This window comes from Phyllobates terribilis, unplaced genomic scaffold (genome assembly GCF_046119375.1).
Source record: "Phyllobates terribilis strain yellow unplaced genomic scaffold, ASM4611937v1 Scaffold_4__5_contigs__length_816908805, whole genome shotgun sequence".
Lineage (NCBI taxonomy): Eukaryota > Metazoa > Chordata > Amphibia > Anura > Dendrobatidae > Phyllobates > Phyllobates terribilis.
In genome coordinates this window covers 550249061-550269787 of record NW_027362764.1, presented here as the reverse complement: position 1 = coordinate 550269787, position 20727 = coordinate 550249061, and the positions used below count along the sequence as shown (strand labels likewise).

Here is a 20727-nt window from a genome sequence, read left to right as displayed (position 1 = left end):
TTTTGCTGTTTATGGAGTTACCAGAGCAATGCTGTCCTAAAGACAGTGAGTAAGACCCCCAGCAATCAACAATTTATCACCATCCCAGTGTACAGATAAGAACTTGCTAAGATGGGAAGACCCAATTATAGTTTAATGACATATAAACGTTTTAATGGATATTTCAGATTTCAATAGTGGGAATTCCATTTTATGTCTTCAACATTCATTGGGATAGATTCACTAATCCTGATCTATAATTAGACAGTGAAGATGTGGACTAGACAGTCTTAAAATTCACCTAATTTATCAAGGTTGGTAATGTCTGATAAATTTGGGACATCTTTAGCAATTTGCATAACTTCATATCAACTCTTGGTTGGCTTACTCTAGCCAATTAATTGCATCTAAATTTCAGCACAATTGAGCATGATAACAAATATTAAGACCCACCACATTTGCAACTAGAACACGTTCTCCCCAAGCAAGACATGGCTCTTCTCAAGATAGGTGCAAAGTGCTTTAACCACAAAATAAATATATCTACAAATAGATGAAGAATTTTACACAAAACACTCAAGATAGTAAATATGGTCCACTATCAAGAGCTTAAAATCCACCTTAGTTATGTGATGAGCACACATTATGGTACAGCTATCAAAGCTGTGTCTTGCAATAAGTCATAACCCTTAGCCTATGCCAATAATTAATCATGGCTACCATATAATATCAGCTGGGGTTCTGAGAACTGAGGGGTTAATGCAGATAATAAGTTAGAAAGTTAATTATACTATTGTAAAGTCATTCTGAGGCTTTAAGAAAGGCAAAAATAAAAACATAGACAGGTATGTCACTAGTCCTTCTGTTTAGCAGGTTTCAGAGGAACCCCGACCTTAACTCTTTAACCTCTACAGGGATCTTAGCTTACCACAGGGCAACGTCAGTTGCACCCATGGAGTAGCTGATTGCTGGAGGAGCAAGCATGAGGCATGTGTAGAAAAACTAACCAGAACAGTAACTGGAGGGACAGAACCAGAGACAGAATCAGGAAACAAAACTCTATTTTACAGAATAGCCGAAGCCAAAAACCAGGAAGTCAGTCAAAAGGTGAAGTCAGACAGGTTGGGTTCAAAATCTGGAGGGATTAAGAAACCGATGAGGTCAGGATCAAGCCAATTGAGGAATGGGAGATCATCAGATATAGAACAAGAGATGTTTAAGGAAATCCAAACAACAACAACACCAACAACAATCCAAGCAACTCCTAACAGGCTGCTGCAAGTTAGAATAGGGTATAGTGCTACTCCACAGACCATAGCTGGGAGCTCATTACACCTTCTGAGCAGCTGGACTGTACACACACAAATTAACTGTGTAGCGCAAAAAGTTAGAGATACTCAAGTATTCTTTGTTGGACAATGCCTACATTGCCCAGTGATACCAGCAATGCCAGCTCCTCCAACCAACACCAGCGCTATTTACAGAGTACATGTGCTGGCACCTGGTGACTGAGGCAGATGTCACTGAAACAGGTCCACATAATGAAGTAAATATAAATAATAGGTATTTTCCTAAAGAAGAATACATCTTTAAGGTGTAAAAAATTACTATAGTATAGCTTAACATTTCCATGACATTTAATGTCATTGATAGAAGTGTAGGGCTGGTTATTCTATCCACATGATTATTAATATCTATGTGCTTTATGCATTGGTGTCACACTGTGTCCTCGCTTAAAAGTTGGTGGGTGAGCAGAAGTGCAGAAAAAAAAAAAAATACTCTTCAGGGCAGCAGAAAACTTCATGTGATCTCATTCTTGGACACAAGAAAGGAATAATATTTTTCCTATCTCTATTACACTCTACTGTGTTATCTATCGTATAATTAGGATATAGGTAAAATCATCACAAGTGAATTTACATTAGCCACAGTGAAGGTTATTGGCATGATCCATTGATTAATACAAATAATAGCAACTTAATTAAAAATCTTTTAGGAGTATATTTTAGAGCTGAGCATTAATTGATGACCAATGTAATTATTAATTATGTTGTCTCGTATTGACAATGAGAAATGTCCATTTAAATGACATCCAAGGACAAGTTTTAAGTTCATTTCTATGGAAGTCCCTTCCAGACAGAAAATAACTATGACAGCCTAAAATTATTTAATCAAAAGTACAATCTTTTCTCTCTTAGTGTTCTGCTGCTTTTCTAGTCTTTTCAACACAGTCTTTTTATTTATTTATTTTTTTTCCTTTGGTACAAACAGCAGTCCGCTCGGCCATATAATAAAGAAATGTCATGGTAACTGTTTTCTGTGCAACCACAGATCAACTGTAGTATATTACATCTTCAAGGACATCATTTTGAAAAAAGTCATCACTCTTTCCTTCTTGTCAGTACAATTTATTTTTTCTTTTCTCCAGCTCAAGATGATATTTGTGTGCTCGAGGTTCTCTTTATTATGAAAGACACATAAATATTTTTTTTGTGGAGGCTTTTCTCGCAACGCTATTGTGCTTTCTTGTTTTTACTGTGTATATATATACATATGTAACATCTGAAGTTGTTTAACCACTGGAAGAGTCTATATCATTAGGTTTTTTTTTGTATAAAATTTCCCTAGATATCCAGATTGGACTTGTTTGTATAAGACACGAGCACATATTTCTTTTTCTTGTACTGTAGACTGTTTGATTAATTCTGGCATTGCCAAAGGGTAATACATCGCTGACAAAAAGTGAGAAATCAAAAGTAATGCTAAATTGCCTGTCCCTCTTCACTCGCGCTGTTGATTGAAGATCTGCAATGTGACATTTTCTTGACTTTGTATCATGTCTAGATTCTGACAGGGAGTCTAATGCCTCTAAATGAAATCTATATATCATGTTTATAAACAATATTTAGATGATAATTTAGGCTAATGCTTATGGTAAACTCGCCCACAATTGTACAGAACATATTTTTATCCAATGACTCTTGACAAATAAGGTGCAGTGCCCTATATTTCATGTCTTGCTGTCTAGCTCAGATCCTGTCACTGAACATGAAGCCAGATAGTATTATTGCTATTAGTTATGTACAAGAAAATATAATTTGTGGTATCTGGAATATTATTAATTGATATAATAACTCTATTATTTATTGCTCTAGTATTTATTACTACTACTACTAATCATTATTATTATTTTTAGCATTATTATTACTGGATATCATGTAACTTTAGCATTCTTCACTTTCTGTGTATTAGGATAAATGAACTATTAGGTATACATGAAAAATATTTTGATCACATGATTATATTTTGCAACTAGTGGGCTGGCAGAACAAGAATAATGTGGGTAAGACATTCTCAGAGAGAATAGTGCCAGCTATAGGAGCAGATACATATAAAGCCGGGTATTCGTAAGTTGTGGGTAATCTGTTGGTGTTGTATCCAACAAAGAACCCAATCGAGAGAGGATAACAGCAGAGTTTATTTTCCACGCGTTTCAAAGTATCCTTGCTTCTTCAAAATAACCACAAAATCTGTGCAGTTCTCCTGAAGAATTAAGGAATCGGATATTTCGAAATGTGTAGAGTTACTTTCTCTCGTTTGGACTCCTTAGTTGGATATAACACCAGCAGGGCAGATTACCCACAATTTCTGAATACTCTAATTCTACATTGGTTTGCCGGATTGTGGAGCTGCAGCAGCTGGGATCCTCATTTGATACCTTTTACAGCGTTATGTTTCACACAAGTGCGGTGAGCGGCACCGTCATTTGCCTAAATGCTGTAATTTGGATAACACCCTATTGCACTTTTATTGTTCCCTAAGCCAATTCCTATATAAAGTTGAGTGACATTCAACAACTCAACACAGGATCTGTTTGATCTGGTCTCGAGATTAAATACTGCTATATTTGTTTCCTGCGTTATTAAGGACTCCATAAATATTTTTCGACACAAGCACACTAACAATATATATTTTACTACAGATAATACAGCTTCAGTCCTTACGAAGAGGAATGGATTTCGGAGGCAAGAACAGTCTGTGTTTTATTTTCCTATTGTTATTGTGGACAGTGGCTCTCCATCGCTTAGTAGCACCAATACCCTTACCATCAGGGTTTGTGATTGTGATGCTGATGGAATTGCTCAGACGTGCAATGCTGAAGCCTACACTTTACCTGCAGGACTAAGTACGGGGGCGCTGATTGCAATATTGGCCTGTGTTCTGACACTGTTAGGTAAGTTTTGTATGTGAATGTCATCATCAAAATATAATATGTTGTAACATTTTACAGCATCAAATGCCTGATACTGATTATTGGACATGACCGGATCTATCAACGACAAATCAAATTCCTGAAATATGAGTCACCATGAATTTGAACTCTCTGCTATTCGATTTGCGCTGATCGGCCAAAACAAAAGATGCCCTGCACCATTTCAGAAGTTCATGAAGAGCAGGCTGATGGTTACACTTGTGGCCAGGTTAGCTTCCCCGTAATGCTCTGCAGCTATCACGTCACATGGTCTAGCATAGCCAATCTTGGGGGGATTTTAAAGCCAATAGATGAGATGGGAGTCCAACAAAGAGCTCTTTTTTATGCTTTTACAACATAGTGATAGAGGTGAGAGTGCACAGCTCATTCAATATAGAGATAGAAAAATACACAAGTATTTATGAACATTTCGCTGCATCAATAGGGAGACAGAGATATGGCAGGTGGCAGCTGTACACAAGGTTCTCATTAGTGATGAGTGAGCATGCTCGCTACTGTTCGGTGCTCGCCCATCACTAGTTCTCATCCTTTTGGCAGTAAAGTTTTATCTCTCACTCTCAACTATCTCTCTGTTTCCCAATCTCCTCCTCCATCAAGGCTATATTAAAGGAGTTTTCCCATGAACAAAAGTTCATTTTAATAATTGACTGTGTCTGACCGTGTACAGAACATACCACATCTCCTGGGCAGGGGAGGAAGCAAAAGACAATTACAGCAGGGGATCACAGAGGATTCATTCTGTGAGGCAAAATATTTCCCTTCCTGTTTGTAAACAATATTTTTTCCCAAAATGAATCCTCTGCGATCCCCTGCTGAAATGTCTGTATACTCTTTTGCTTTCTCTCCTGCCCAGGAGCTGTGGTATGTTCTGTACACGGTCAGACACAGACAATTTTTAAAATGGACTTTTGTTCGTGGGAAAACCCCTTTAACACTTTAATCAGAATCAAATAAAATTTTTGGTAAAAATTTGCCAAACCTGGCAAATTTTCAATTCTGTAGGTTTTATCATCTCTACCAATTACACATTATAGGAAGACTAAACCTAAGGGTGCTTTCACATTGCGCTTGGTCCTACATTTGCTGATCCCATTGGGGCTTCTTCAGAACCCTCTGCAAAATGGGGATCGGGCGTATGTGCCGACGAGGCCATTGACTGCAGTGGTGCCGACAGAGTCAACATGTGCTTTGTCGTGCATCATTTTCGGGCCTATTCACCTACTGGAGGAGTACACTCAGACATCTTCAATAGGAGTATATGCCCAAAAATGATGCATGACAGAGCACAATGTGACTCTTTTGGCACCATTATAGTCAATGACTCCCTCGGATCATACACCTGAATCCCGTTTTATGGGGGGGGTGTCCCGGGCATAAGCCCCAACAGGTCCGCTGAATGTGGCAAAGAGCGCAATATGAAGGGGCACTAAAAGTGAATTCTTAAATCAATCAAGAAGTATAGGTGACCTCACTGTTAGTTTTCCGCATTATCTACGTGCTCCTGAAACAGTCAGTAGAATTCCTGCAGAGAATACAGGGGTTCATCTTGTACTGATTAGTTCCATTTTCATCGATGATTGACAGAAGATATGTCTGATTATACATGGGGCACGGTTCAGTTATACTTTGTCCTTCTGTAGACAGGACTCATCAGGGAGGTTCTGCTGCAGCTAGTTGTCATACCACTACACACAGGACAGTGAGGAGGAAGGCACAACATATTTCTTTTAACTGCATAATAAGATAAAATAAGATAAAAGAACATAAAGAGATTAAGGCTTTATTTAGGTGTCCATGAATTACAAATGGGCTCTATCCATGATTTTCTCAGATAGAACATCTACTAATTTAAATCTATGGAGCTATTCACATGTCAGTGTTTATTGCGGATTGTGCTTCAGCAAAAAAATCATGAAGAAATGATTGTTTTTAATAAGAGTCACGGGTCTAAATTGCCCATACAAGTCTATGGATCTGTGAATAGATGGAAACTGTGTGCATCCTGTGTGCTGTACCTTATTACTATGGATATGGATAGAAGAAGCTTTGCAGTTTTTGTTTTCTTTTATAGATGAAGAATCACTAATGAAGCACTGATGGTAAAAACTGAAACACTGACCGCTGATGAAAATCAGATCCAAAACACAACAAAAAACAACAATCCCTGTTTTTATGAGAAAAATCACAGACGCCTACATTTTTTTTAATTTTCTGAGTTTAAGGTAATCTGTCACCAGGTTTTTCTAGGTAATCTAAGAGCACCCTGATAAAGGAGAAGTAAGCCTGATTCCATAAATGTGAAACTTACTAGGCTGCATTTTATTATTTCAATACAATCAGTGTTTTATCAGCAGGAGATTATCACTACAGGACAACTGTACTGTATGATGTGTGTTGTGGATGGGTTATACAGGGCTCCGCATTCTGAGCTCTGCTAAATCTGCAGCTGAGAAAAATATGATTCTGTCATAACTGCTGCTCCCAGTGAATTGATACATTACTGGAAGCTGGGTCTCTGTCCCTTCATCATGCCTCTGTCAGATTGTATAGCAAAAACCTGCTGACAGATTCCATTTTTGTGTTCATTTAAAAATACACTTTATACCTGTTGTATACGTGATTTATCAGCCCATCCACGATAAGGTCAAATGTGTATTAAGAATTGCTGTCGTGTTTATCTCTGTTGTAATCCCGTTAGCTATGTTATGGTCGACATTCCTGAACCTCAACCCTTTAACCAGCCTGGCCATAATTCTCTCATCTCACTCATTGTTGAGGGCTGTAGTGTTATCCAATATTCTTTTTAGAGAGAGCGTTGTGTGGATAACTCAGGAAAGCAGTTTCTGAGACCAAAAAATTCCCTGATTCCTATGAGTCCTACCAATATCTAAGAATGTTACAGCATGGCATGAAGCTTTTCACGCAAGTAGTAGAAGTTAATTTATCATTATGGTTTTCTGAGCTTTTGGGAAAAGAAAACACAAGTACGCAAAAAAGTAGATAATGAAAATAATTAAATCCATTGAACTTTGAAAATCCATGTCACTCAAACAAATAATATTTAATTAATGCACTTGATGTTTTATAAACTTTTAGTGAGCATCCTATTCTGAGCCTTAATCACCACGCAGTTTTTTTATTTTTGTCACATTTTAACTATCTATATGCAAGTAATCTCTTCATAGAAAAAAAGGACAGGATCTCTAGTGCCACCTATTGGAGGTAGCAATCCTAAGCCCTCATTCAGACGTCCATTATTTTTCACATACGTAAAAACACAGATTGATGTTCATCTGTGTTTTAGATCAGACTTTTATCAGTGTTTGGTCAGTATGTCAGTTTGAACTATCAGTGTTTCCTCAGTGATTATTCACTGCTGAAGAAAAAATCAAAGCTACTGCTATCCATTAAAGGGGCATTTCCGTCTCCAAGATCCTATCCCAATAAGTAGTAGGTGTAGTAGGTGTAATAATAATAATAATAATAATAATATTAGCAAATACCTCCAATTAGAAATGTAGTATAGTATTTTTGATTCACTATCTCTCCTACCTCATGTGAAGGCATCACAGGACCTTAGGTATCCATGGTTACGACCACTTTCAACTAGCTAACTGTGACTTCATCAGTGGACATAACCATGGATACCCAAGGTCCTGCGATGCCTGCACATGAGGAAAGAGATAGCAAATCAGAAAAAATATACTACATTTCTAATTGGAGATACAGTATTTGCTAATATTACTATTATTACACCTACTACATAATGGGATATGATCTTGAAGATGGTAATACCCCTTTAAGGCTTGCACACATAACAGTATTTTTGGTGCAAGTGCTATCTGTTAAAAAAACAAACCGCACTAAGACCAATTTTATTCAATGCTGCAGTGCAGAAAGGGGCATAGCGATAGCTGCAACCGGGCCCGGCGGGTAAGGGGCCTGCTGACACCAGCAAATACCTCAGCTGAATGTCTGTCCTCGGACACAGACCCATCGGGTACGTGCACACAATACACGCTGCTGGTCAATCAGAGGCCAGCAGCTGACGTCGACGTGCACGGCAGTGACGTCATGTGCTCCTGTTGCTTTCACGTTGAAGTCAGCTGCCGGCTTCAGAAGAGGACACGGCATGGCGGGGTGTGGATGGAAGGTAAGTATTTTTTTTTTTTAAATCGGTGAGTACACGGTTGCCATACTTCAACATGTATGACTATGGGCTGTGCATTATACTGTATGGAGTACTATACGCTGTGCATTATACCACATGGATGACAAAGGGCTATGCATTATACTACGTGGATGACTATGGGCTGTGCATTATACTACATGGATGACTATGGGCGGTGCATTATATATGGAGGTACATTATACTATATGTAAGAATATGGGCTGTGCATTATAGTCTATGAAGTATATGGTTTGAGTATTATACTATAAGGAGGACTATGGGCTATGTATTTTATTATATGAAGGATATGGGCTGTGTATTATACTAATATGGAGGACTATGGGCTGTGAATTATATATGGAGGTGCATTATACTATATGGAGGAATATGGGGGGTGCAATTTCTATATGGAGGACAATGGGGTGCATCATACTCTATGGAGGACTATGAGGGGTGCATTATACTATATATAGGACTATGAGGGTGCATTATAATGTATGGAGGACTATGGGGGTGCATTATACTATATATAGGACTATGAGGGTGCATTATATTGCATGGAGGACTATGGGGGTGAATAATACTATATGGAGGACTATGGGAGTGCTTTATACTATAAGGAGGACTATGGGCTGTGCATTATATAATATGGAAGATGATGGGGAGTGTATTATACTTCTGCTATGGGACCCCAAGACCCCAAGACTTCTATGTACGCCCCTGGTGAGTATAATGGTTTATTTTTTCTATACATTAAAGAACAGCAGATGGATAATTTATATATATACAGTACAGACGAAAAGTTTGGACACACCTCCTCATTTAAAGATTTTTCTGTATTTTCATGACTTTGAAAATTGTACATTCACACTGAAGGCATCAAAACTATGAATTAACACATGTGGAATTATATACTTAACAAAAAAGTGTGAAACAACTGAAAATATGTCTTATATTCTAGGTTCTTCAAAGTAGCCACCTTTTGCTTTGATGACTGCTTTGCACACTCTTGGCATTCTCTTGATGAGCTTCAAGAGGTAGTCACCGTAAATGGTTTTCACTTCACAGGTGTCCCCTGTCAGTTTAATAAGTGGGATTTCTTGCCTTATAAATGGGGTTGGGACCATCAGTTGTGTTCTGCAGAAGTCTGGTGGATACACAGCTGATAGTCCTACTGAATAGACTGTTAGAATTTGTATTATGGCAAGAAAAAAGCAGCTAAGTAAAGAAAAACGAGTGGCCATGATTACTTTAAGAAATGAAGGTCAGTCCGTCTGAAAAATTGGGCAAGCTTTGAAAGTGTCCCCAAGTGCAGTTGCAAAAACCATCAAGCGCTACAAAGAAACTGGCTCACATGAGGACCGCCCCAGGAAAGGAAGACCAAGAGTCACCTCTGCTTCTGAGGATAAGTTTATCCGAGTCACCAGCCTCAGAAATCGCAGGTTAACAGCAGCTCAGATTAGAGACCAGGTCAATGCCACACAGAGTTCTAGCAGCAGACACATCTCTACAACAACTGTTAAGAGGAGACTTTGTGCAGCAGGCCTTCATGGTAAAATATCTGCTAGGCAACCACTGCTAAGGACATGCAACAAGCAGAAGAGACTTGTTTGGCTAAAGAACACAAGGAATGGACATTAGACCAGTGGAAATCTGAGCTTTGGTCTGATGAGTCCAAATTTGAGAACTTTGTTCCAACCACCGTGTCTTTGTGCGATGCAGAAAAGGTGAACGGATGGACTCTACATGCCTGGTTCCCACCGTGAAGCATGGAGGAGGAGGTGTGATGGTGTGGGGGTGCTTTGTTGGTGACACTGTTAGGGATTTATTCAAAATTGAAGGCATACTGAACCAGCATGGCTACCACATCATCTTGCAGCGGTATCCTATTCCATCCGGTTTGCGTTTAGTTGGACCATCATTTATTTTTCAACAGGAAAATTACACCAAACCCACCTCCAGGCTGTGTAAGGGCTATTTGACCAAGAAGGAGAGTGGTGGGGTGCTACGCCAGATGACCTGGCCTCCACAGTCACCAGACCTGAACCGAATCGAGATGGTTTGGGGTGAGCTGGATCGCAGAGTGAAGGCAAAAGGGCCAACAAGTGCTAAGTATCTCTGGGAACTCCTTCAAGATTGTTGGAAGACCATTTCCAGTGACTACCTCTTGAAGCTCATCAAGAGAATGCCAAGAGTGTGCAAAGCAGTCATCAAAGCAAAAGGTGGCTACTTTGAAGAACCTAGCATATAAGACATAATTTCAGTTGTTTCACACTTTTTTGTTAAGTATATAATTCCACATGTGTTAATTCATAGTTTTGATGCCTTCAGTGTGAATGTACAATTTTCAAAGTCAGAAAAATACACAAAAATCTTTAAATGAGAAGATGTGTCCAAACTTTTGGTCTGTACTGTATATATATATATATAAAAATTTGTATATACACAGTATTTTATGTACAGTACAGACCAAAAGTTTGGACACATCTTCTCATTTAAACATTTTTCTGTATTTTCATGACTATGAAAGTTGTACATTCACACTGAAGGCATCAAAACTATGAATTAACACATGTGGAATTATATACTTAACAAAAAAGTGTTAAACAACTGAAAATATGGCTTATATTCTAGGTTCTAACACATGTTGAATTTTACATTTAACAAAAAAGTGTGAAACAACTGAAAATATATCTTATATTCTAGGTTCTTCAAAGTAGCCACCTTTTGCTTTGATGACTGCTTTGCGCACTCTTGGCATTCTCTTGATGAGCTTCAAGTGGTAGTCACCGGAAATGGTGTTCACTTCCCAGGTGTGCCCTGTCAGGTTTAATAAGTGGGATTTCTTGTCTTATAAATGGCGTTGGGACTATCAGTTGTGTTGTGCAGAAGTCTGGTGGATACACAGCTGATAGTCCTACTGAATAGACTGTTAGATTTTGTATTATGGCAAGAAAAAGGCAGCTAAGTAAATAAAAATGAGTGGCCATCATTACTTTAAGAAATGAAGGTCAGTCAGTGCGAAAAATTGGGAAAACTTTGAATGTGTCCCCAAGTGCAGTTGCAAAAACCATCAAGAGCTACAAAGAAACTGACTCACATGAAGACCTCCCCATGAAAGGAAGACCAAGAGTCACCTCTGCTTATGAGGATAAGTTTATCTGAGTCACCAGACTCAGAAATCTCAGGTTAACAGCAGCTCAGATTAGAGACCAGGTCAATGCCAGACAGAGTTCTAGCAGCAGACACATCTCTACAACAACTGTTAAGAGGCGACTTTGTACAGCAGGCCTTCAAGGTAAAATAGCTGCTAGGAAACCACTGATAAGGACAGGAAACAAGCAGAAGAGAATTGTTTGGGCTAAAGAACACAAGGAATGGACATTAGACCAGTGGAAATCTGTGCTTTGGTCTGATGAGTCCAAATTTGAGATCTTTGGTTCAAACCACTGTGTCTTTGTGCGACACAGAAAAGGTGAACGGATGGACTCTACATGCCTGGTTCCCACCGTGAAGCATGGAGGAGGAGGTGTGATGGTGTGGGGGTGCTTTGCTGGTGACACTGTTGGGGATTTATTCAAAATTTAAGGCATACTGAACCAGCATGGCTTCCACAGCATCTTGCATGCTATTCAATCCGGTTTGCGTTTAGTTGGACCATCATTTATTTTTCAACAGGACAATGACCCCAAACACACCTCCAGGCTGTGTAAGGGCTATTTGACCAAGAAGGAGAGTGATGGGGTGCTACACCAGATGACTTGGCCTCCACAGTCACCAGACCTGAACCCAATCGAGATGGTTTGTGGTGAGCTGGACTGCAGAGTGAAGGCAAAAGGGCCAACAAGTGCTAAGCATCTCGACAAACTCCTTCAAGATTGTTGAAAGACCATTTCTGGTGACTACCTCTTGAAGCTCATCTTGAATGCCAAGAGTGTGCAAAGCAGTAATCAAAGCAAAAGGTGGCTACTTTGGCTACTTTGAAGAACCTAGAATATAAGACATATTTTCAGTTGTTTCACACTTTTTTGTTAAGTATATAATTCCACATGTGTTAATTCATAGTTTTGATGCCTTTAGTGTGAATGTACAATTTTCATAGTCATGAAAATACAGAAAAATCTTTAAATGAGAAGGTGTGTCCAAACTTTTGGTCTGTATATATCCGGATGGGGCCAAGGATAAAGGACATAAATACCAGGATGGAAGGCATATATTTATATATATCAGGAAGAGGGACATATATACCAGGATGGAGGGCATATATTTATATATACCAAGATGGAGGACATATATATGTATATATATATATATATATATAAATATATATATATATTAAATCAGGATGGGGTGGGTCCGGTCCAAATCTTGCATCAGGGCTCATCAGACGCTATTTACGCCACTGAGTGAGAATGCACAATTTATCACCGACTCTGCGTGAAAAAAGTAGAAGCATTCTTGATTTTCCTCCGGAAATCAGATTAGACTCACCCATCTAAGTTTATGGGTGCAAGAAAAAAATCAGAGCCACAGTATAGGATCTGTTTTTTACAAATACCTTGCAATTCTGTAACATAGAAAAACGTAAATGGTCTTGTAAATGATTAATAGCTGCTGCTGTAAAAAACGGATTGCGTACGGATGACAAGTGAGAACAAATCATCGCACTTTTCTAGATGAAACGATTTTTAAAACCTTATAGTGTTAATCATGAACAGCACATGGATGTCTCAGATCCAAAATGGACATGTCTTCGTGAGATTTTGTGGACTGCTTGGTATACAAAAAATACAGACATTTATACAACCCCAAAGACTATAATGGGTAGATGTTCTAAAATCATGGCTAGAACATGTATGTTTTTTTACCGATGTCTGAATGAGGCATAAAAGTCAATATCATTTCTTCAAAGGTCCTTGCTATATGACGTGGGTTAAGAAGCCAAACTACAAACTCTAGTTACATACATGTATTTAGCGTTTTTTTTTCCTCTGATTCTAACTTTCTATAATGCATTTAGGTTCTCCTGTTACTATTGACCACAGCATCTAAGGGGTTAAACATTCAACGTCAGAGCCAGAAATCAATTACCATTAGACAGCCAAACATCATCTCCTCGTAGCATGGGACAGTGATGTGAGGCTTATGTCAGAGTGCCATATAAAGACATATTGTAGCTGTTGAGCTTGCTTTTATGGGAGCAGCGTATTTATGCTCAGTACCACGGTTCTTTTGTTACGATCTTTGTCTTTGGTTAGACAGTCCCCTGTCAGCATGTCAGCTCCCTCACCCACGGCCTGCCACATCTCTTTACACCAGTGTTCAATAACATCACTGTTTTAGCTTTTATCCAAGGCTATAGGCAGTGCAGCCGCAGTGATGATTCACTTACCCTGTCATCGGCAATGACAGTATCGTATAGCTATGGGAAGCTACCACAAAAAGACAAAGGACAAAATCTCTTGTTCGAGTGCTAGGATTTTTATTATTTTTATATATTCACTTTTTTATATAGTTTGCAGAACATAGACAAATACTGTATAATAGATGTCCTGGTCTTTTTATAAAAGCTTTTACATCTGGAATTTAATTATATAAACCTTTGATATGGTATTTATGTAGGGCAGTGTATAATAAGCAGGGCATAATTCATCTCCATTACCCTATTACTAAATGATGGAATTTGTTTTATATTGTCAGATTGTCACTATAAGGCCACGTGCACACGTTGAGTATTTGGTCATTTTTTACCTCAGTATCTGCAAGCCAAAACTAGGAGTGAGAACAATCAAAAGAAAAGTATAATAGAAACATGTCACCATTTATGCATTTATCACCTACTCCTGGTTCTGGCTTACAAATACTGAGGAAAAATACTGACCAAATACTGAATGTGTGAACTGGGCCTAACCACAATTGCATCACATGTGTTTATCTTTGTAGTTTTACTCTTTGTGCTTTGTTGGAATTAGGGTGGAAATATGCATATTGCATACTTGCGGTCACATGACAGACCGCTCCTGGCACCGGAGAATCCTCACAGTGTGCAGTGCACACACTGTGAGGATTCACTAGTCTGCAGAATTGTACCATAAGACCAGACAGCCCTTTCTGCAGCTTCTTCTATTTTTCAACTGACAAAACAAAGTTCATATTCTTATGGCTGTGTCTGGTACTGCAGATCAGCCCATTGAAGTGAGCAGAGAGTTGCGAAACCACCACATGTATACTGTGTGTATGATCATTGCTGATTGGATATTGTTAGGAATTGGCAGTAACATTTCACATAATGTTTGTCAAATTATTCGAACTTATGAACAGTGATCCTGGAAGTTTGACCCACCAATCACATATTGATGGCTAGTCCTAAGCACTGTTCCATCTAAGCTGTACAATCTGAAAATGATTGTTTTACAGTGTACCATACCTTGAAGACAAATTTTGTTGGTGATGGGCTTGTAGACCTCATTAAAGAGTTCTTCTAACAGTTTTCTTTCTAGATTGCTTAGAAAAGAGGGAACACAAGAACAGTCATCTATGGCAGATTTCACAACAGAAACTGTGTGCATTATTAAATAGTTGAAGATGATGGAAGAGGTGCATTTATTTCTAAATTCTACTTTACAATCCTTGTTGAAAAAAACTGCCTGTCTAGTCTGATTGACAACTCCTCAGTAGGGATGAGCGAACCCGTGGAAGTCCAGGTTCTGGTACCCAACCAGAACTTTAGTCCAAAGTTTGGTTCGGGTACCAGAACTGTACCCAAACTTGAAACAGAACCTGAATCCTATTGAAAACCATGGGTACCGGAACTTTGGGTCTGGAAAAAAAAAATCTCTCTCTGCAACGGACTTCCCCCGGAACTCACTAACTGTCCGGTACGAACCCCGAACGTTTAGATTTAGTTTTGCTCACCTCTACTCCTTGGTACATCCCTCTACATCTACATCCCTGGTGCTGGAATCTCACACTGCTCAGTACAAGCTGCAGCTGTCAGTAAGGCTGGGAATGTGAGGACTGAATACACTCATGAGCTTTCACTTTATACCAGGACTTATAAAATATTGACTTTAATATCAGTATTATACAACCATCCAAACTTTGATTTTCTAAGTAACTATATCAGCCTCATCAGCATCATCTATTTAATAATGTATTCAGTTTGTAATGACAGATCCACTGTAAAGGAATTTCCATTATTCAGACAACCCTTTTTAATCAATATCAGTGGCCGCTTCACTTTCACTACCTTTGGGGCGAAACTGACATCTGAAAGAAGTGAGAGTGACTGCCGATCTTCGACTTCCTCTGGATTTCAGTTTTGGCAAAAGGAGATGAGAGTGAAGTGGCTACTGACTGGCTGCAGGGCTCACATGACATAATAATGTCACGCGAGTTCCTGGAGAAAAGGTATCAACATTGCTGGAAGGGCGTAGGTATTGGAGGTGAGTATAGCTGTTATTATTTAACTTGGGAGAAATATAGTGTTTGAGAAGGGGTTGACAGAGTGCTGGACAACACTTTTAATGCTTATGATACACAGAATCCATCCTCCACTCTATTCTTCTTTCATTAACATGGTTATTCAATTACTAACAGATGGTTATATAGTATCAATATATTCCACGGTGCCATCCACAAGGTGTATTGTCACTTAATTAGTACATGTCCCTTTAATATCCAATTCCCTGTTCCATGCACATACTGTGTACTATAGCCAAGGTCATTGTGATTAACCTATCAGTATGTTTATGTAAAGGTTCTAATTATGATTTATTAATGTGGCGCTTGTATAATAATAATAACCATGAAAGGATAAGATGACTTCATTCCTGTAGTATAATCTTAAGGGAAAAGATTGTTGGCAGAAAAGGATGAAACCCATGCCTAGATTTTCTTCTTGGAACATTGCAGATTTAATCCATTACTGTCAATGCTGATTTTGTGGACGTTGCATTTTAGTAAGAGGATTATTTAGGTTATCTCCGTGATACAGAGGTGATCAGCTAGAATGCAGTTTTGTGAGGCCATCAGATTTAGGAATAAATGGATATGTTTTGTGAAATATTTGCAGATTCACATTAACATTTTTACTTAGAAAATCTAATATTCTCTCATGTATACAGGATAACGTATTTCACCTTCAAGATGTCAAATGTTAGTGGCGTGACATATATTCCTGCCATTATGACATAGCCATCACCAAATTGCATGAAACATTTAGAGACAATAAAACAACTTTGTATAGCAGTGGTTATGATTCCAGCTTTTTTGCAGTAATTGCAAAATATGTAAAAAAATTGCCTTATTCTGTAATTATGAATGATATTGCCTCAGCCTATTTAGACAATATAAAACCAGTTAAATGCCATTTTAAAAGGTCAAAGAAATTTCTTTACAGCATCTGTAGAAAACTTTTGCTAATATGCCTGAAACCACTGTCTCCTCAATTTCATTTAGAAGAGACGCAGTGTTTACATTATTTTTCAAGCAAATATTAGGGCTGATCTAGCAATATTTTACATTTTGCGAGACATCTACTAATATATGGATCATTAGAGGAAAGCCTAGTAGCTACTACATGACAAGTAATTTATTGCTTGTTATATGTGTCAAGGGAGGCTCCAGGAAAAAAATGTGCTTCACCCCGTTATGGAGACAGAGACCGACTTTTAACAGTTTTCCCCATAGGCTTAAACATAGAAAGGAAAATCTTTCAAAGGAGGATACAGAAGATAAGTATTGTAAATTAGGATCATTTATCTCTCAAAGTATAAAATAAATGTGAAAACACATATTAACCTTAGCAATAATTCAGCATGGAGGATTTCACCTAGAAACGATAGCTATCCGAGCATGCAATTACATTTTAAATGAAATGCCATATTCTTATATTTTAAGCAGTTTGTTTCCTGTTAAATATGTAAGTGCAGTAAACAAATCCAATTATTTTTGCATGGTTGTTGTTACTATTTTGGCCCACCATTTACTTATCCTGACATACTAGCATAATTGACTTCTTGCCTTCTGCACTATGAAATGGGCAAACGTATCCTGCCTTTCTGCTAAGGGTTCTCCATACAGCTTCAATGTCACCTTGGGCTCACATAGTTTTGCTTGATGGAGCACCCATCGGCAAAATAGTTCATACACAGGAACATCATCCTAAAAGGTTTCAGACTAATCATATGAGACAGATAAGGAGTAGACAACATCAAAGCTTAGATAGCTGTTTTAAAACTCAATGTATGTATTTTTTTTGAAGATGTGTACTTGAAGCTAACTCACATTCTTCTTTATTTAGTGCTTGTCCTTCTAATTGTGACTATGAAAAGAAGAAAAAAGGAGCCTTTAATTTTTGATGAAGAGAGAGATGTTAGAGAGAACATTGTAAGGTACGATGATGAAGGAGGAGGTGAAGAAGACACAGAAGCGTTTGACATGACCACACTGAGGAACCTTAATATAATCCGAGACAACAAAAGCCGGAGGGATGTAACTCCAGAAATCCAATTCTTGAGCAGACCATCTCTCCGAAGTGCTCCAGACAACTTAATCTTTAGAGAATTTATTTGGGAAAGACTAAAGGAAGCTGATGTGGATCCTTGCGCTCCACCTTATGACTCTTTGCAGACATATGCATTCGAAGGAAATGGCTCTGTTGCGGAGTCACTTAGTTCTTTAGAGTCAATCAGCTCAAACTCTGAACATAACTATGACTACCTTAGTGACTGGGGTCCTCGCTTTAAAAGACTTGCCGACATGTATGGCACTGTTGAAGATAACTTGTACTCTTAGCACTGGAATACATGCATCTAAGGCACTAAACAAACTCAGTATTGACTGCTAAAATGTACATTTGTGCTCACTGTATCATTAGAGAATCCTAATTTTCTGGATTTTTTTCCTCCTGCCTGAGGCACTACACTGTCAAAAAACTAGATAAATTTTGGTTTTGTGTAATATAAAATCTAGCAGTACTTATAAAATCATTATTTTCATGTTTTAATATGATTCTTATGATTCTGAACTAGTGTGCAGAAGCCATCGATGAAAAAAGATGATTAATTCATGGAAGAAATATCGGGTTTAAAAGACTACATCAATTTTACAGCAATTTAAATTGTTATCATGTATGTAAAATATTAAATGAAAGGGAACCAAAACACTGACAGCATGATTGCAACCAGGTATACAGTATACTTCAATGAAACGACAGAACTTTAGAATATCTGGCCGAAGACCATAGCCAAAGATTGGAATACTTCAACAACGCCTCTGACTGTTTTCCCATAGTGAGAGTCCAGGCAATGACATGGAGCTCTGCTGGGAGAAGCTGCTGGATGTGGTGACAGACTAGCCTCTTCTCTGGCTATGGTCCTTTGCCAGTTGTTCTAACTATATTTTCACTGAAATTCTGGAGCAATTCATTGAAAAATATGCCAGACTGCAGTCACGTAGTCAGGCTCTGATTCATGCTTCACGTGGTTTGAGCAGCAGGAATCACGTGACAGATTCCTTTTAAGCAACTTTGGAAATTCTTCCCAACTCCTATTCTGTCCCACTCCTATGCAAATCGATGAATCTGCACGGCAACAAACTACTAACAGTGACTGTATTTTATGATCCTCCAGTTATATTCCTGTCTCCTGATTCTTGTTAATGTACATTTAGTACATAAGCAAAAAAGTAGAGGATGGAAAAGAGTATAACAGCCTGATCTGACTACACAGGACATGTCTGTAGTCAGCATGATGTAAACCATACATGTCAAACTCTGGCCCGTGGACCAAATGTGGCCGCTGGGTGATCTATTTGGCCAGCAACATCAGAACCCCCCATTATTCTGTATGGAGGACTATGTGGGGCCCATAATATTGTATGGAGGACTTTATGGGTCGCATTATACTGTATACTAGTTGGTCCGTGACTTTGTCCAAGTTTCCTGTGTGTTTGAGTTTGACATCCTTGATATAAAGATTGAGGTGTGCATAGAAGCTCTATACCCAGAAAAGTGACATGTTATTAATCCACACTGAAAAGTTGTACCGTTTCTACTTCTCTTGCATTTGAACAATTTTAAATAATAGATGCAAAAGTTTACATGCAGATATAGAAGCCAACCACTAGACGGTATTGGCGAGTGACTGTGTAGCATCCAGATTATTCTAAAATAGGACTGGACGCTCTTTAAAAATTGTATGATACGCTATTAAAGTAGTGCAACAGCCGTCAATTTGTTGACTGCACTTCTATATATTTTAATATTTGTTGACCCAGTACACTTTTTTTGCGAAGTGAACTAGCTGTAAAAAGTGAGGCATGTTGGAAACTGTTTTCGTTAGTTATACAGCGTTTCAAATCATTCAAGACATACACCCAACCAATTGTCTATATGAGTCTAAAAATGTCTACATTATGTACACTTTACATGGATATAGTCAAAAGTATTTTTTTTTGTTTTGTTTAAAGTATCATTCAGGATTTTGAAGATACAGGCTAAAAGCTGAAAATAAAAGAAAATAACCTTTACTTACCTATTTATTTCATTACCACTCTAGCACTACTGCTCTGGTGGTTCCCAGTGACTGCTTCACATACATCATTTACATGATCGCTGCAGTCAGTCACTGTCCTTAGCAGTCATGTGCCATGCATTCAAGCATCATGTGACATCCTGTCTGCAGTACTGGTGGGGACCTCCAGTTAATGACTGGAGCAATAAGGATTGAATGGATGAGTAATGGTTATTTTAATGGATATGGCAAACACTTTTTTTTATTTCTAAGATAAGGATGATGAAGATTACTGGAATAGAGCCCCCATTACAAAAGGCAGTTTTAAAGATTATATAACTGTTTAATTATAAAGAACTATACAATACTTCATGAGAAGTCACAATACAGTCAAGTGCAAAAAGGAAGTACAACAAAATAAATTATATTTTTAAAATTGTTTTCCTTACCAATTGGATTCCTACCATAAATTAAAGGGAATTTATCAGTAGGATCAACCCTCCTAAGCCGTATATATGGGCATGTAAGTCATAGGAAACTGAATAAAATGATACCTTGATATCGGTAATCTGATGTCTTATTCCAGAGAAATCTAAGTTTTTCATAATATATGAATGAGTTGTTAAGATCTATGGGCCAGACACAGATCTCCCTCAGAAGCTACCTCCAAAGTTTATTTTAAATTAAAGGGGGTGTACCAGTGTGAGACATGTAATGAGTGACATTCTGATCTCCTGTGATCTCTTGACCTACATGTCTCATTTATACAGTATATTAACAAAAACATA

The 20727-nt window shown here is 38.2% G+C and overlaps 1 protein-coding gene across 2 annotated transcripts in view; it reads left to right on the top strand.

Annotated features, from left to right (window-relative positions):
- The window catches only part of LOC141265647 (cadherin-7), a 471557-nt gene extending 451089 nt beyond the window's left edge, over positions 1-20468 (top strand). For both annotated transcript variants that reach the window (XM_073678971.1, XM_073678972.1), the window contains exons 11-12: positions 3962-4213; positions 17728-20468. In XM_073678971.1, coding sequence (XP_073535072.1) covers positions 3962-4213; positions 17728-18221 — 746 coding nt within the window. In that variant the 3' untranslated portion in view covers positions 18222-20468. The remainder of the gene's footprint in view (positions 1-3961; positions 4214-17727) is intronic.
- Positions 20469-20727: the final 259 nt, after the last annotated feature.